This window comes from Pyrus communis, chromosome 15, assembly GCF_041283825.1.
Source record: "Pyrus communis isolate YQ-2024b chromosome 15, ASM4128382v1, whole genome shotgun sequence".
In the NCBI taxonomy this organism is placed as follows: Eukaryota; Viridiplantae; Streptophyta; class Magnoliopsida; order Rosales; family Rosaceae; genus Pyrus; species Pyrus communis.
In genome coordinates, this window is record NC_142579.1 from 25,241,599 (window position 1) to 25,256,075 (window position 14,477).

General features: G+C 37.8%; 2 protein-coding genes, 1 long non-coding RNA gene and 1 pseudogene across 4 annotated transcripts; 3 read left to right on the forward strand and 1 right to left on the reverse strand.

Annotated features, from left to right (window-relative positions):
* Nucleotides 1-564: 564 nt before the first annotated feature.
* LOC137747661 (NEDD8-conjugating enzyme Ubc12) lies at nt 565-3,479 on the forward strand. The gene is made up of 6 exons (XM_068487810.2): nt 565-798; nt 1,497-1,604; nt 2,279-2,387; nt 2,731-2,809; nt 2,927-3,043; nt 3,143-3,479. The coding sequence occupies exons 2-6, from the start codon at nt 1,502-1,504 to the stop codon at nt 3,278-3,280; spliced, it is 546 nt and encodes a 181-aa protein (XP_068343911.1). The 5' UTR covers nt 565-798; nt 1,497-1,501; the 3' UTR covers nt 3,281-3,479.
* A 258-nt stretch (nt 3,480-3,737) lies between these two features.
* On the reverse strand, nt 3,738-7,239 carry LOC137747652 (uncharacterized). Its single transcript, XM_068487797.2, has 4 exons — nt 6,790-7,239; nt 5,322-5,930; nt 5,054-5,229; nt 3,738-4,674 (listed from the first exon to the last, which is right to left on the reverse strand). The coding sequence occupies exons 1-4, from the start codon at nt 6,885-6,887 to the stop codon at nt 4,061-4,063; spliced, it is 1,497 nt and encodes a 498-aa protein (XP_068343898.1). The 5' UTR covers nt 6,888-7,239; the 3' UTR covers nt 3,738-4,060.
* Nucleotides 7,240-10,913: 3,674 nt separating this feature from the next.
* Nucleotides 10,914-12,723, forward strand: LOC137718872 (uncharacterized). Its single transcript, XR_015956231.1, has 2 exons — nt 10,914-12,223; nt 12,436-12,723. It is a non-coding gene; the product is annotated as an uncharacterized LOC137718872 (long non-coding RNA).
* A 403-nt stretch (nt 12,724-13,126) lies between these two features.
* On the forward strand, nt 13,127-14,477 carry LOC148690769 (uncharacterized; annotated as a pseudogene). Its single transcript, XR_015956136.1, has 2 exons — nt 13,127-13,642; nt 14,129-14,477. The product of XR_015956136.1 is annotated as an uncharacterized LOC148690769 (transcript).

A 14,477-nucleotide genomic window follows, 5' to 3' on the forward strand; every position in this document is an offset into this window, starting at 1 on the left:
CAAATTGATCTTGCAGTGTTATTCTGCAAGTTTTTTGGTCAATCTGCCATGGCAATATGCAACCAACCGCCAAATGTGAGGATATTTTTGTATCTCCAAAACATTTGCAATCATCCCAAAATTGTAAGCGCTCTGTATATCCCGCGTACAAGTATCTTATTGTTGATACCAAAACTAAAGAGACAAAAGTTGAAATGGATCAACCTGTAAAATCGACGTTGTTTTCAGTACACAAGGAAAATTGTAGCACAATATATATACACACACACACATATATATACATATATATATAGTTTTGGTTCCATTCGAAATTCCCAAACCATTAAATAGGTAATACCAAATCTCGTACCGAATGATTTAGGATTGGTTCGGTATGACGTCCCGAAAATTTCAGAACTTTCGGTTTGAGATTTTTTTTGTTTGGAATCGAGATTTTTTGGGTTTGTTTCGGGATTTTCGGAAATTTATTCAAGTTGTATATGACATGAATAATGACCCATATCCAAAACAATTCTTTAATTAAACTTTTCCATCCACAACGCAAGCGCATGTCAAACATTTCCTTATCCAGATTCTGTAAAGAGACAGCGTATAAATAAAGCAACACCAAAGCCAACGTATCTGAGTCCATAAATAAGTCAGGTATAAAGCCAGGGAGAGGAGACGATCGATCATCCATAGTTCCCCAAACCCCTAAACAACGGGTCCTTCCCTTCCAAATCTGCCCTTTCCCTCTCCCTCTCCTCACTTCTCACCCATCCTCAACTCTTCTTTTGCAGAGCTTCTCTTCTCAACCAGGTCAGCATATACCCATCGCAATATTTATATGTCTGCAAGTCTCTTTTCTTTCGCTTTGTTAAATTTTGCAGGCAACCCCATCTGGTGCTTAAGTATTCAACCTTTTCCCCCAATTTTTGATATTTTATTATTTGTGCCATTTGGGTTTTGGCATCTGATTGGTTGTTTATGGTTGTAAACTTTCGGGGTTTATTGGGTTTTAGTATTCCAGAAAGATTTGATTTTTGTTTCCCTTTAGGAATTTATGATACTTTTTTATATGAATTTTCTAGAGAACTGGACTTAATTCGAAAAGGGTATTATAAAAAGGAGTAATTTGTTAGTGTTTGATCACTTTTGGGTTATTATTTTCGAGGAGATTGTAATTTTGTTGGAGAATATTATCATCTTTGATACAGGGTTTTGAGTATTGCCATTTAACCCTGAAGGGTCCAGAAAGAAAAAATAATACAACAAAAACAAAGGCAACAAGGAGGAATTAACGGACCAGTCGCCAGTGAATAACAATTCTTATAGTTTCTTGATTAAGTTTTTCTTGCTTGCTGTGTACTCAATTTGATGTTCGTTTGGTTATTTTCGACATTATGTAGTGTATCGATCCGTTTGGCATTTATCTTGTATATTCTGTGCCATTGTTTTCCCCTGTCACAGATTTAGGCCCTTTGGGGGTAATTGTGTTTTTCTGTTTTCATTTTCAGGAGACATGATTAGGCTGTTCAAAGAAAAGGAAAAGCTGAGAGCACAAAATGCCATTGGAGCCTCGCCATTTACAAAGCAGTCTGCTGGGAAATTGCGTCTTAACAAAGGTTTTCCTTCTATTTAATGATTGCATCGGTTGATATGTTTTATTATTGTAATTGAAACTTTCTCATTTTCATTATTCTTTTCGAAAAAGCGTCTGTTGATTGTTAAGCAGTATGTATCAATTCCGTTAGATGGTTTCAGTACTGTTGATGGTTCACTTGTTCAATATTTTGGGTTAAGTTTGAGTGTATCCTGGACTGGACTGGAACTTAAAATTTTAAGCCACGGTGCTTATGAGTGGTCCTTGGTCCTTGGTTCCGCTATAATTAAAATTATTTAGAGGTGTTCAGGTTGGTGGAGTTTTAAGCCAATTTAGAACATAACAGTTTTTAGCAAATGGATTAACGTCTCTTCTTTTCTCACATTCGGTTGATATACGAAGTTGAGATAATTTTTTTTTCGTTCTTTTTTTTTTTTTTTTTTTTTTTTTTCCGTCTGATTATAAAGTATCAGCAAATGGAATGGCAACTGAATCTTTTCTAGCATTCTTGATTGAATTTAACATGTAATTCTAAATTTGTTATAATTTGGTTAAGGATGCACGCTTTAAACTTATTTTCATGCTGAATTACTTTTACTGGGTTTTTTTGGACTATGTATGGAGTTGTATTGTTTCTCTAAATTTACCTATCCGTTTAATAAAAACAGAACTTACTTCTTGTGGCTTCTGATGCAGATATGTCTGAGCTGAATTTACCAAAATCTTGTAGCATTCATTATCCTGATGGCAAGGATGAGCTGATGAACTTTGAGGTTACAATTTGTCCGGATGAAGGATATTACAAGTAAGGAATTCTACATATTGTTTGCAAAAGTTTGAAGAACGTCTGTTTTTTTAGACACTTTTTAATTGTAAGAGAAGCTGGTTTCTTCTTTTGCTTCCACATACACACTTTCTAACGCAAATATGTCTGTTAATATACGTGTGCGTGAATTTACAATTGTGAGACACTGGACATTGTGAGTGCCTGCAAACCATTGTTTTAGTTAACTTTGCAACGAAGTCAATATGGACACAACATGCAATGGTGTTGAAAGGTTTCATATTATATATGTATTGTTTCTGATGTCTTGTAAAATTAGCATAGTAATCAGTTTTTTACGTTATCTTTTCGTTTGTTATTGCAGAGGCGGTGTGTTTTTGTTTACGTTCCAAGTTGCTCCTATCTATCCACATGAAGCACCAAAAGTCAAGTGTAAGACCAAGGTAAAGCTGCCAATAAAAATTTCACCTAGTTTTGTTTAACTTTATTCGTCCCCTTTCTCCTATTTGATAGCTTATATGAAACATTTTCGTGTACTTGGTACTACAAACCACTCACAGGTCTACCATCCGAATATTGACTTGGAAGGAAATGTTTGCCTCAACATCCTACGAGAAGATTGGAAACCTGTCCTCAATATAAACACTATCATTTATGGACTATATCATCTCTTCACGGTACTAATGAGACTCTCTTCATAGTCCTCCACCCCTATGTGATTTGTTTCCATCTGGTATCTGAATGTTGCTTATTTTTCTCATTACTATCGTTTGCAGGAACCAAATTATGAAGATCCACTAAATCATGATGCAGCTGCAGTGTTGAGAGACAACCCGAAGTTGTTTGAATCTAATGTAAGAAGGGCCATGGCCGGTGGGTATGTGGGGCAAACCTTGTTCCCCCGGTGCACATAGATTTCGTTTGGTAGCACCAAAGAGCGCCAATTGACATACTATCAACGCCCGAAATGCAGATGTGGTTGTAATATTCGTTGCAGATTGCGTTTTCTTTTTCAATCAATTGAGTTGGGGGCTTAAAATTGTACGCCATAGTAACTTTTCGGAATGCTTTGTAGTATCTTGTCTTGTCTAAATATTACCTTGTTGTCTTGAAGGCATCTCTCACTCACACACAAAACATTTTGACGGTAATTGATCACGTCATGTGACCATACATTGTACGCACATGTATGGTTTGCCGTATACATGCTAGGGTGGTAGCAGTGACTTGAGCATACAATACTGCATTTGGGAAAACGCCTGGGTGACAGGATTTCAATGGCGATATGCTATTTCAGATAGCAGTTTTGGAGCATATAAACAAGTTTCATTACTTGTTAATGAGCCTGTTTAAGATAATGACATGAGATAATCTCGACAAGTTTCGATGCGATGATGTATTACTTAGGCTAGGCATATACCCAAAAGGTTTCGTTATCTCCTAATCAGCATTACAAATGTGTCAATTCGTTATCTCCTAATCAGCCTTACAAATGTGTCAATTCGTTATCTCCTAATCAGCCTTACAAATGTGTCAATCTCAAAAAAAAATTACTTGGCTATCGAAAATCTTTGAGCGTCGGAAGTAAAAGAGTATCAGTTCACAAAGCGGTTTCTCGAGCTGGTCAGGACTGCCGCTGAAGGCTTGGGGAGGCTAATAAATGGTTGTCTCATGCGCTTGGTTGCTCCTTCAAACTATAGAATGAGTTCTCCCCTCATCTCTTCCTCTTTGACACTGGCGTTCCTGGCATTTTCGCGGTCCTTTCTGAAAAACAGATGCAAAGGCGTGTAAAACAAGCAACACAAACCAAACGGAACTGCCATCATCGAAAGAAGCCCTTGAGACAAGGCAAAGGCCTCCCGCGTAGACCCTTTAATTGGATCCACTGACTTTGCGTCGTAACCAAACATCTTCTCTGAAAGGATTCCGACCAAGGGTGCTGCAAAAGAAGAGAATGATCCTTCGAAAGCTCGATCAAAGGCGTAGATCATGGTTCGGTGTTTGACAGGGACAACCTCGGCAAACATAGGGCCATTTGCAGCTGTAGCGCACCAGCTGATAGTCAGGCCCATCAGCAAGAGGGTGACTGCAAAGGTGTAATAGCTGTCCACTGACTGTGGGATGACTTTGAGTAAGAACCACGAAAAGGGGATGCCCATGAAGGCGCTGAACTGCGCACACATGATACGGCCTGAGTGAGGGTAGATTCGTGACAATCGGTCTGCTATTAGTCCACCGAGAAGAGACCCCATAGCACAACCAACAGCAAAAAGACTAAGGAGTGCTGCTGTACTGTTGTGATCAAAACCTAACAAAACGAATTAGAAGACGTCATATGTCATGAAAGTAGAAGCTAAAAGTTCGTAGTTCAGCAAACAAATGAGAGGTAGAAGGTGAACCAAAACAGTTCCACCGATGTATAGAGTATACATTACGCTACAAAATAAAAAATATATATGCGTAGAAATTTACAATAAGTGAGAAATAGGAAAGAAATTTCAAACTAAAAACCTCATGGATCTAGGCCTTTGATTTCCATGCCAGAAAACTGTTGCACCCGAAATGCTCGAGTTGTTAGGAATGAGAAACAAAACAATGTATAACAAGCTAACTGTGGCATACTAATTCTACTTTTGAAGTATGGTGTGCAAAATCTAAACAGGAAAAGAATTTTCAGTAGCTCATACCGATTAATTCGAACCACATTGTGAAGAACACCATTGCAGTCCAGGGTAGTGAGCCAACAATGCCCTGCAAAACAATTATTTGAAACGTTCGCACTTTAACAACTGCCTTCATGGCTGTCCAAGACTCCAGCCAAACTGATGCTGCACTTGCAGGTCCCTTAATTTTCAAATCTTCCCTGCAACAGAAAGGAACCAAATCATCACACAAGATGGATACGATATAATCAATGAAATTACGTGCAGAAGTGATAAAATGATCATCTCATACCTATCAGAACTCAATTCAGAAACTATCGTCCGCGGGTCAATCACAAAAGCAAATACAAGGAACCCGATTAGAGAACTTAGTGATGCCATGAGAATGAAAGCACATCGCCATCCCGGTATATTCCAGTATTGATCGCCAGCCATAAGTGTGGCCAGAACACCACCTCCAATGCCGCCCAAGGAACCAACGAGGCTTACCATCCCAAACCCAGCCCCCCTCACTCCATCCTTATAACTATCAGCAATAAATGACTGAAGTGCTGGTATAACAATTGCCAATCCGAAGCCATTCACTGCCCTCCAGAATGCAACTTGTGAGAAAATCCGGCTTGCACCCACTGCAGCAGTTGACAAGGCCCAGCAAAAAGTGCCCATTGCAAGAACCGAAGGGCGGTCATAGTTAATAACAAGTACACCTGCAAGGGGAGATGCCAATCCCTGTATAAAGTTCCTAATGAATGTCAGATAGCCGAGGTCAGATGGTCCGGCATTGAAAGCCTCACTGACTTCTTTGTAAACAGATGGGAGAAGATTTTCGTCAGCACGCTCCATTATAGCAGCCAAATTGATCAGAAAGAGAGACAGAGAAATCCCAAAAATCTTTCTCGTCCTGTGAAAAGAACACGTATTAACGCGATATAGTGTATACAATCAACGACTCAATGCAATGTGAAACTAAGCCCCAGAAATCAGCTGCATCAAGAGCATAATTCTTGAGTACATTTCCATCAAGAACGCATACAAGCATACTAGGACACACATTAGAACAAAGGCCACCGCAATCTTGTGTCATAAATACACAAATTGTATTCACTCCAAAATTCAAGGTGAATCATAAATACAAGGGATGATTTTTCTAAAACGTTCAAATTAGGATCGTTTGATAACCATTTTGTATTTAGTGTTTATTTTTCGTGTTTGTGCTAGATATATGAGGGAAAATACATGGGGAAAAGAGGGATGAAGAAGTGTGGAAGGTATGTGGTTGATGTATGAAACAAAAACTAGAAAGTGAAAGCGACTTAAAATTGCTTTCATGGTTTTAACTTTCGTTTTGTGTACCTTTCTATATATGTTTCTTTCACGCCCCTCTCACCATTATTCATCCACAATTCTTCTTCTCTCTTTTCCCCCTATCTCTTCCATCTCTAACCCAAAAAAAAAAAAAAAAACTAAAACTAAAAGCGAGATTGTTATCAAAAGAGCTCTCGTCAATCATCTTTGAAAGCTATATATTGTGTTCAATACCACATCAAGGATTTACAATTGGCCAGTAGAACAATGCCAAGTCATGTACTTCAATAAATGTTATCCACAGTGGCTTGCCAGATCTGAAACATCGAACTAAAACCAAGAAACTTTTGACTGAAAACACACACACGCTTTATAACCCATGAATCCCAGAAAAAAAGGAAACAACTTTCGAAAAATTCAAAGAACAGCAACAACGTGGGAAGAATCAAACTCACCTCATGGCTTGCAAACTTCTGAAAAAACCAGATTTCGACCGAGACGAAGTATAAGATGATGGGAAACTGATTAATGAGCGTTTAAGTCCCTTAAACATGATTAATTAAGAATCCACGAGGCCAAACTCCAAAGAAACCGGAAGGTCAAGCCCTGAATCTATGGCGGATCTGAGACGCACCCCAACTTGCCTTTAACAATCTGACCTCCCACGGACTCCAAAGAAACCGGAAGGACAAGCCCTGAATCCAAGGCGGATCTGAGACGCACCCCAACTTGCCCTTAACAATCTGAACTCCCACGGACTCATCACCAAATTTCCAAACGAATATTCAAAGACTATGTCAAACGTGGGAATCTAGCCATTTACGTTTTTCCAATATTTACGATCAGATTTATTGATTTGATTACATTTCTTTACGGTCCTTTTCAAAACGCGCGCATTTCTAATTGTTCGTTGATGAAATCGTTGAATACTGTTGATTAAAAAAAAAAAAAAATCGTTGCATACTATGAGGAGGAAGAATCTGTCCAAATCGGCTGTGTCTCATATTTTGACTATTAGGCCTTCCACATGTTTAGGTGAGGGTAACCTCTATATATAATAATCATGCATTAAAATTTTAACATGTATTATGAGAGATCTAAGACTCGAATCTCATAAATGATGAATTTGTTACCAAATTAAGTTGTTTGCGTGGCTTAGTTGAACTCCCTCTCCTTTTAGTATAAAAATATATCGATGTACCAAAAAATAAGGGGAACTTTAATGAAAAGCTCCTGGTACTGTTCATTTTAATGAAAAACCACATTTTTACACTAAGAAGTCAATCATTATATTATTCACTTTACCCTTTATTTTGTCATTTTTGATAAAACTCAAAGTTTTCAAGCCATTTTCATTAATTTTCCTAAAAATAAAACATATATTATACTTTTGTAACTGTTACATTAGTGTGAGTTTTATATGACTAAGTTTTATATATTAAATGTGGAATTCATCCATTTTTTTTCTCTTGTCATTTATTATATTGGCCAGTAGAACAATGCCAAGTCATGTACTTCAATAAATGTTATCCACAGTGGCTTGCCAGATCTGAAACATCGAACTAAAACCAAGAAACTTTTGACTGAAAACACACACACGCTTTATAACCCATGAATCCCAGAAAAAAAGGAAACAACTTTCGAAAAATTCATAGAACAGCAACAACGTGGGAAGAATCAAACTCACCTCATGGCTTGCAAACTTCTGAAAAAACCAGATTTCGACCGAGACGAAGTATAAGATGATGGGAAACTGATTAATGAGCGTTTAAGTCCCTTAAACATGATTAATTAAGAACCCACGAGGCTAAACTCCAAAGAAACCGGAAGGACAAGCCCTGAATCTATGGCGGATCTGAGACGCACCCCAACTTGCCTTTAACAATCTGACCTCCCACGGACTCCAAAGAAACCGGATGGACAAGCCCTGAATCTATTGTGGATCTGAGACGCACCCCAACTTGCCCTTAACAATCTGAACTCCCACGGACTCGTCACCAAATTTCCAAACGAATATTCAAAGACTATGTCAAACCTGGGAATCTAGCCATTTACGTTTTTGCAATATTTACGATCAGATTTATTGATTTGATTACATTTCTTTACGGTCCTTTTCAAAACGCGCGCATTTCTAATTGTTCGTTGATGAAATCGTTGAATACTGTTGATTAAAAAAAACAAAAATCGTTGCATACTATGAGGAGGAAGAATCTGTCCAAATCGGCTGTGTCTCATATTTTGACTATTAGGCCTTCCACATGTTTAGGTGAGGGTAACCTCTATATATAATAATCATGCATTAAAATTTTAACATGTATTATGAGAGGTCTAAGACTCGAATCTCATAAATGGTGAATTTGTTATCAAATTAAGTTGTTTGCGTGGCTTAGTTAAACTCTCTCTTCTTTTAGTGTAAAAATATATCGATGTACCAAAAAATAAGAGGAAGTTTAACGAAAAGCTCCCGGTACTGTTCACTTTAACAAAAAACCATATTTTTACACTAAGAAGTCAATCATTATACTATTCACTTTACCCTTTATTTTGTCATTTTTGTTAAAACTTAAAGTTTTCAAACCATTTTCATTAATTTTCTTAAAAATAAAACATATATTATACTTTTGTAACTATTACATTAGTGTGAGTTTAATATGACTAAGTTTTATATATTAAATGTGGAATTCATCCATTTTTTTTCTTGTCATTTATTCTATTGGCATCACATTCATTAGTTCAATATTTTGTATTAAAAAGAAGAATCACTCTCATTGCACTAAGATTTTCAGGCCTAAATGGAGTTTGATTCCTATATTATTGGCATCATACTCAATTTTCTGATCTATTGTGGAAGGCGTTAGTGAGTAAATTACAAATTTGTCTCTTAATTTTTTGGGAGTTTTCAAGTTTCGTTTTTCAACTTTGTCATATCTCAGCTGGCAAGAGATTCCTCATACAACCAAGTTGTAGTTTTAGTTGTGTTAATTTTCAATACATGTTTGTCACGTATTTAGAAAATACACGACTCATATAATAAACAATTGGCATATGATAAATTTATGACATGAAAAAAGATTGTCACGTGTAATTTGGGTTGACATTTACCTTTATAAATCTAGGGATGAACTCTTTCTTTAATTCTAAGGAGAAAGCAAAATATGGACCTCCAAAACAGTCGAAGAAAAAAGCCCAGTACATCACCAGGATTGGAGCCCAACGCAACAAACCCACAGAAAACCTAGCGGCCACCGACATCCTGTTCCGCCGGCGGAGCACCAGCCACCCAGCATGAACCCGCACCCCTTGAATTCGCTGGAGATCAAGACACACAATGCCTAGACTCGCAAATATCCACAGTGAACCCAATGGGTACTTAAAACACCCCAATTTCCAATGTAAAATATGGAGTCAGTCAAACAGTTGCATCATTAATAGGTAATAGTTTTAAGTCCTTCATTAGCAGCACTTGCAGTTTTCCAGCAGAGAGAACAATATTGAAAAGCAACCTATGTAGCATGACAATTGACAAGCAGAAAAGAAAAATGAAACTCGGCAGAGTTGCAGTTCCATCAAGGGAACTCCAAAGCGTGTGAAATCAAAGATCGCTGCTTTGCCATCCGATTCAATCAGCATAACGTCCACGCTGATGCAGTTGACTTGGTTTACAAGCGCCTCTGAATACCTAGTCTGGCCCTTGCATTGTGTAGCTTTTTATCCAAGCATTCATTTCAGATTGATGCCTCTTTTAAGTTCCACTGAAGTTCAACTGATTACATGTTGCCAGTGCCATCACATACACTAAAGCCATCGTGTTGACGGGAGAAGGGCATTGTTTTGCAGCACACGATCAAAATGAAGAATAGCATCGAGACCATATCCCCAGGCCAGCAAACAGAAAGTCATTCTGCAGACTCTTCTTTTCCTTCCTGTGCATTTCAGCTTCCCGAACTCCTTCCACACTATTGGAGCAACAGTATGCGCCCAAGAAAGCACAAAAAACCCTTCCCCTTGAATTGTCTCGAAACATTTAGCACATTTATTAGCACTTCCAGCACAGAATTAAACCCCACACTGCTAGAAAAATTTATTTTGTCTACAAATTCTAAGCTGACAAAGCCAAATTTTGTTGGCACAAGACTCCTCTCCCGACAAAATTTTTAATTTATCGATTGAACACTCATGCCGAACCAATTAATGGCGTCAGTTTTAGCCGACGAAAATTCTCATGTTACCCTACAATTTGTAGAAGAATTATTTTTGTCGTTAGAGCTTCTAAAATAAGGAGAAAATTTTTATTATAACTGGAATACGAGTGGTACACTACCTGTTTTGATATAAGTTGTGAGAAATTTTATTTTTTTAATTTATTACTATTTGTATAATGACACATTATGTATCATCTTGTGTTTCAGTCACATTGAATAATCTTTCTAAATAAGAGCGGTCTTATTTCATACCAAAATAAAAGATTCCAAAGTTCCTCTTATATTTGAACTTTGAAGTATGAGATACCGCGTTGTTCGGGCGATTACAGTCTGATAGTAATCTAAATGACCCTATCCTGTGCTATGATTGAGTAGGGGTAAAATGGTACTTTAACAAGCTCCATTCTCTTCTTAACTTCTTCCTTCGCTGGGTTCCCATCCCCATTTCACATGGAAGCCAAGCCGACTGTACCAATAGATTTGAGAACGACTTAATTCTCATGGTTTGGTAATTCCTATATTAATTGGTAATATCTCTCATATTTTTTTTATTAGCGTAATTAATTGGTTTATCACGGTTATTGGTTGTTGGAAACTTGTATATGAGATTGGTGTATTTTTTTTTTCTTTCTAATAATTCTGAGAATTCTGGGTGCTATATAGGTTTTGTTATGAAGAGTTTGGATAGGGAAAGAAATTCAGATTACAGCCTTTTGCTAATTAGTTTGATTACCCTCGTCTAAGTTCAAGCCTTTTTGTTTTCCAGTGCCTGTCTTGATGTTTTGGAGATTGGCATTATCATCACTTTGTTTTCATATATATGTGTGTGTGCAGTGTGTGTGTAAATTTTCTGGAGTTATAAGTGGAGTGAATTACCTGAAATGATTTACTTAGTTACATCTGCAGGATTATTATTTTGAGATATAAGAGTGATCGCGATTGCAAATGATGTTTAAGTGCACTTCTTTATGATGAGCCATCCATTACGAAGATTCATTTAGCAGTACTGCTATTATGGATGGTCGTTTAATAGTGTCTCCATTCTGTCATTTAATGGTTTGATATCATTTTACAATCAACACATCCTTCAGTTTCCAACCAGGATCGAATCAGGGACAGAAGTTATTGGTTTTGTATTCAAGTTTTTAATCCCCCTTCAATCACTGTAGGTATTTATACACAAATGATCTAACCTAATTTAGTTCATTTCCTCCATTTTTACTCCCTTCCCTTCTCCCTAAATCACCTTTGGTTTCTCTTCCTATGGCGCAACCTGTAATCTATGTGCAACTTTCAGCGGTTGATCCATTTTCTAGGTTCTGATGCTGAGAAGTGGAAGTTGAAGTTTTGTGACAAAAAGCCCATTTGTTGTAGAATTCAACATTGACCCATTGGCGATGATATAAAGGGTATTCAGGGATAATCTTCACCATTCAGACCCAGTTGACCCCGACTGATTTTGGAGGCTAGGCATCTGATTACTGATTTCTTAATCAGAAGGTACTGATTTCTTAATCAGAAGGCAGCCAAATCCAGTTGGGTCCAGATATCTTATCCGATGTGATGATAAAATCAGGCCGGAAAAAGGGTCAGTCCAATTGAATTCATGCCCTTGGGGACCAAATGAGCCAGCATCAAGCAAGACATGCCAATTGTTCTATTGAGCCAGGGCCAATGCCATCCATTGGTAAGAATAACCAGGCTCTCTTTCTCCCTAAATGTTGGGAGGTTGTGAAAGAGGATTTTATTACTTAGTTCTTCATTGTTTTGCTCATGGAAAGCTACCTCAAAGCATTTGTAACACTATCATGATATCTATTTGTTTTTATATATTATAGTTGTGTAAGTGTTATAAGTGGAGCGAATTGTTTGAAATCATTTGCTCACTTATATTTGCAGGATATAATTTTGAGATACATAAGTGGTCTGGAAAGAGCTGGGAATCATATTTGTTCTGATCGCGAATAATGGTCAAGTGCAGTTCATAATGAGCCATTATGGCCTGAAAACACTATCTTATCCGCCGTAACAGACAGTTTAGCTTTTTGCTTAGACAGCTGGGAACCATATCCGTATATAGACACTATGAAATGCAAGATAGTTGCCAAGACATGGCATCGAATAATCTCTGATGTTTGGTTACTGAGATTTTGGTCGCAGTCTCTTGTATAGGTCTTTACCACCGCACTCTGTGGCCGGCTAATGATGATACGTATCTTCAACTCCATTACATACGTTTGCACCATAATTATAACTACTGCACCAAATTCTAGAATGATGGCATTCTAAAACCCAGTAAAGTAGTTCTAAGTCAGTGTGTTCGTCGTGGGTTACAACTCGAACCCATGTTCACTGATGGGTATAAAAGTTCCAAGGTTTACTGGCATTTTGTATACTTGCGGGCGGCCGCGCGGGGGGGGGGGGGGGGGGGGGGGTGGTGGTGGGGGGTGGGGAGGAAGGGGAGGGAGGATGGTGGTATATGGCCTTTCACAGAAAGTTTTGTGTATTGACCTCAATACCATTAAAGCTCGAGCCTTTGAACGCCCTCATGTTCTTGGGGGGGGGGGGTGGGGGGGGGGGGGGGGGGAGGATGGTGGTATATGGCCTTGCTAGTTCACAGAAAGTTTTGTGTATTGACCTCAATACCATTAAAGCTCGAGCCTTTGAACGCCCTCATGTTCTTGGGACGATGATGATAAGATAGGTGCAACAATGGGATGTCTTGGGGTGTCAAAGGATCTTGTTTGTTATGTAACATGTGATGGTTCAAATACTAATGATCGACGTGAATCTGGTGACCAATGGACTCTCAAATATAGTGTTGTTAGGAATAGTTTGGTATGGGGGGCGGATACAATGTTTATACCTGGTGCAGATATGGTGTTTAAACCCTATGCAATAAGTCTGAAAGCTCACGTCATCTTCTATGGCACTTTAGAATTGATCTTTAGCTGGGACTTTGAAAGCCAGAAATGTAAACTGTTCAACAAGTCAAAGGTGAAGATGGCCCAAAACCTGGTTATGACTTTCCTTTCTTCACCCAACGTGCTTGCTTGATACCTTTTTACAGTTTGGGCGAGAGGAATATTGCCGGCTCTACTCCATTGTAAGTAGATTCTCTCCTATGTTATATAAGTACATACACAGTGATGTTAGTACTTTTCAAGGTTGTTATCATTGTCATTAAGAAAGCGTTTTCGCAACTGAACCCATATACTTGGATACTTGAACATGTTAATACTATCGGTTTGCTTTTATATGAATTAATTTGTGATGCAAATACTTTTTCCGATATTATTATAGATAAGGGAAAATCTCGTTTGAATTCAACAAAAAATACTCCAAATTTAAAGGAAAAGTTGACGGACCTAAGAGGAGAGAAATTACACACATTTTAAGGGATTAGGAATAGGAGGGCTTGAAACTTGATAGAAAGTTCAGCGGACAAATCGAAAACAAATGATAAATACAGGGGGAATTGCTATTTGTGATGCAATTAACCTTGATTTTCTTTGTTGTTTCACATGAAGCTTAATTTGTTGGTACATATGCTCCTCACAATATTTCATCTCATATTTTTCCTACTGAACAGATCAGGGAACCTTTTGAAGGGAGCAGAGATTTCGAGTGCGGAAGCATTACCATGTGAGTGTGATAATCTAAAAGATAGCTTTCAAGTTGTACGCGGTCGTTCATATTGGAATATGTTGTTCAAGAGGCGGTTTCTTTTTCCGAGTGAAATGCAGTTATGTGCAGGAATGGAGCTGCCGGATTAAAGATGATTTTCAGACTATCCGATCACCATGAATAAGATTTCTACTTTTCAGATTAGGTGGTTTCTTTAAATAAAAATTTGGATTGGATCAAATCAAAGTAATTTCGGAATTTCCAGAACATAATTCATTATTCATATAATTTACAAGTTTTTGAATTTTTTTCAA

Bases quoted from the DNA above. Each gene is read 5' to 3' on its own strand.
- LOC137747661 (XM_068487810.2), top strand. From the start codon at position 1,502: ATGATTAGGCTGTTCAAAGAAAAGGAAAAGCTGAGAGCACAAAATGCC. The intron at 2,810-2,926 runs GTAAAGCTGCCA...AACCACTCACAG, and splicing joins AAGTCAAGTGTAAGACCAAG to GTCTACCATCCGAATATTGA. The intron at 3,044-3,142 runs GTACTAATGAGA...TATCGTTTGCAG, and splicing joins GACTATATCATCTCTTCACG to GAACCAAATTATGAAGATCC.
- LOC137747652 (XM_068487797.2), bottom strand. From the start codon at position 6,887: ATGTTTAAGGGACTTAAACGCTCATTAATCAGTTTCCCATCATCTTAT. The intron at 5,230-5,321 runs GTATGAGATGAT...TTTCTGTTGCAG, and splicing joins TCTGAATTGAGTTCTGATAG to GGAAGATTTGAAAATTAAGG. The intron at 4,675-5,053 runs GTATGAGCTACT...TCGTTTTGTTAG, and splicing joins AATGTGGTTCGAATTAATCG to GTTTTGATCACAACAGTACA.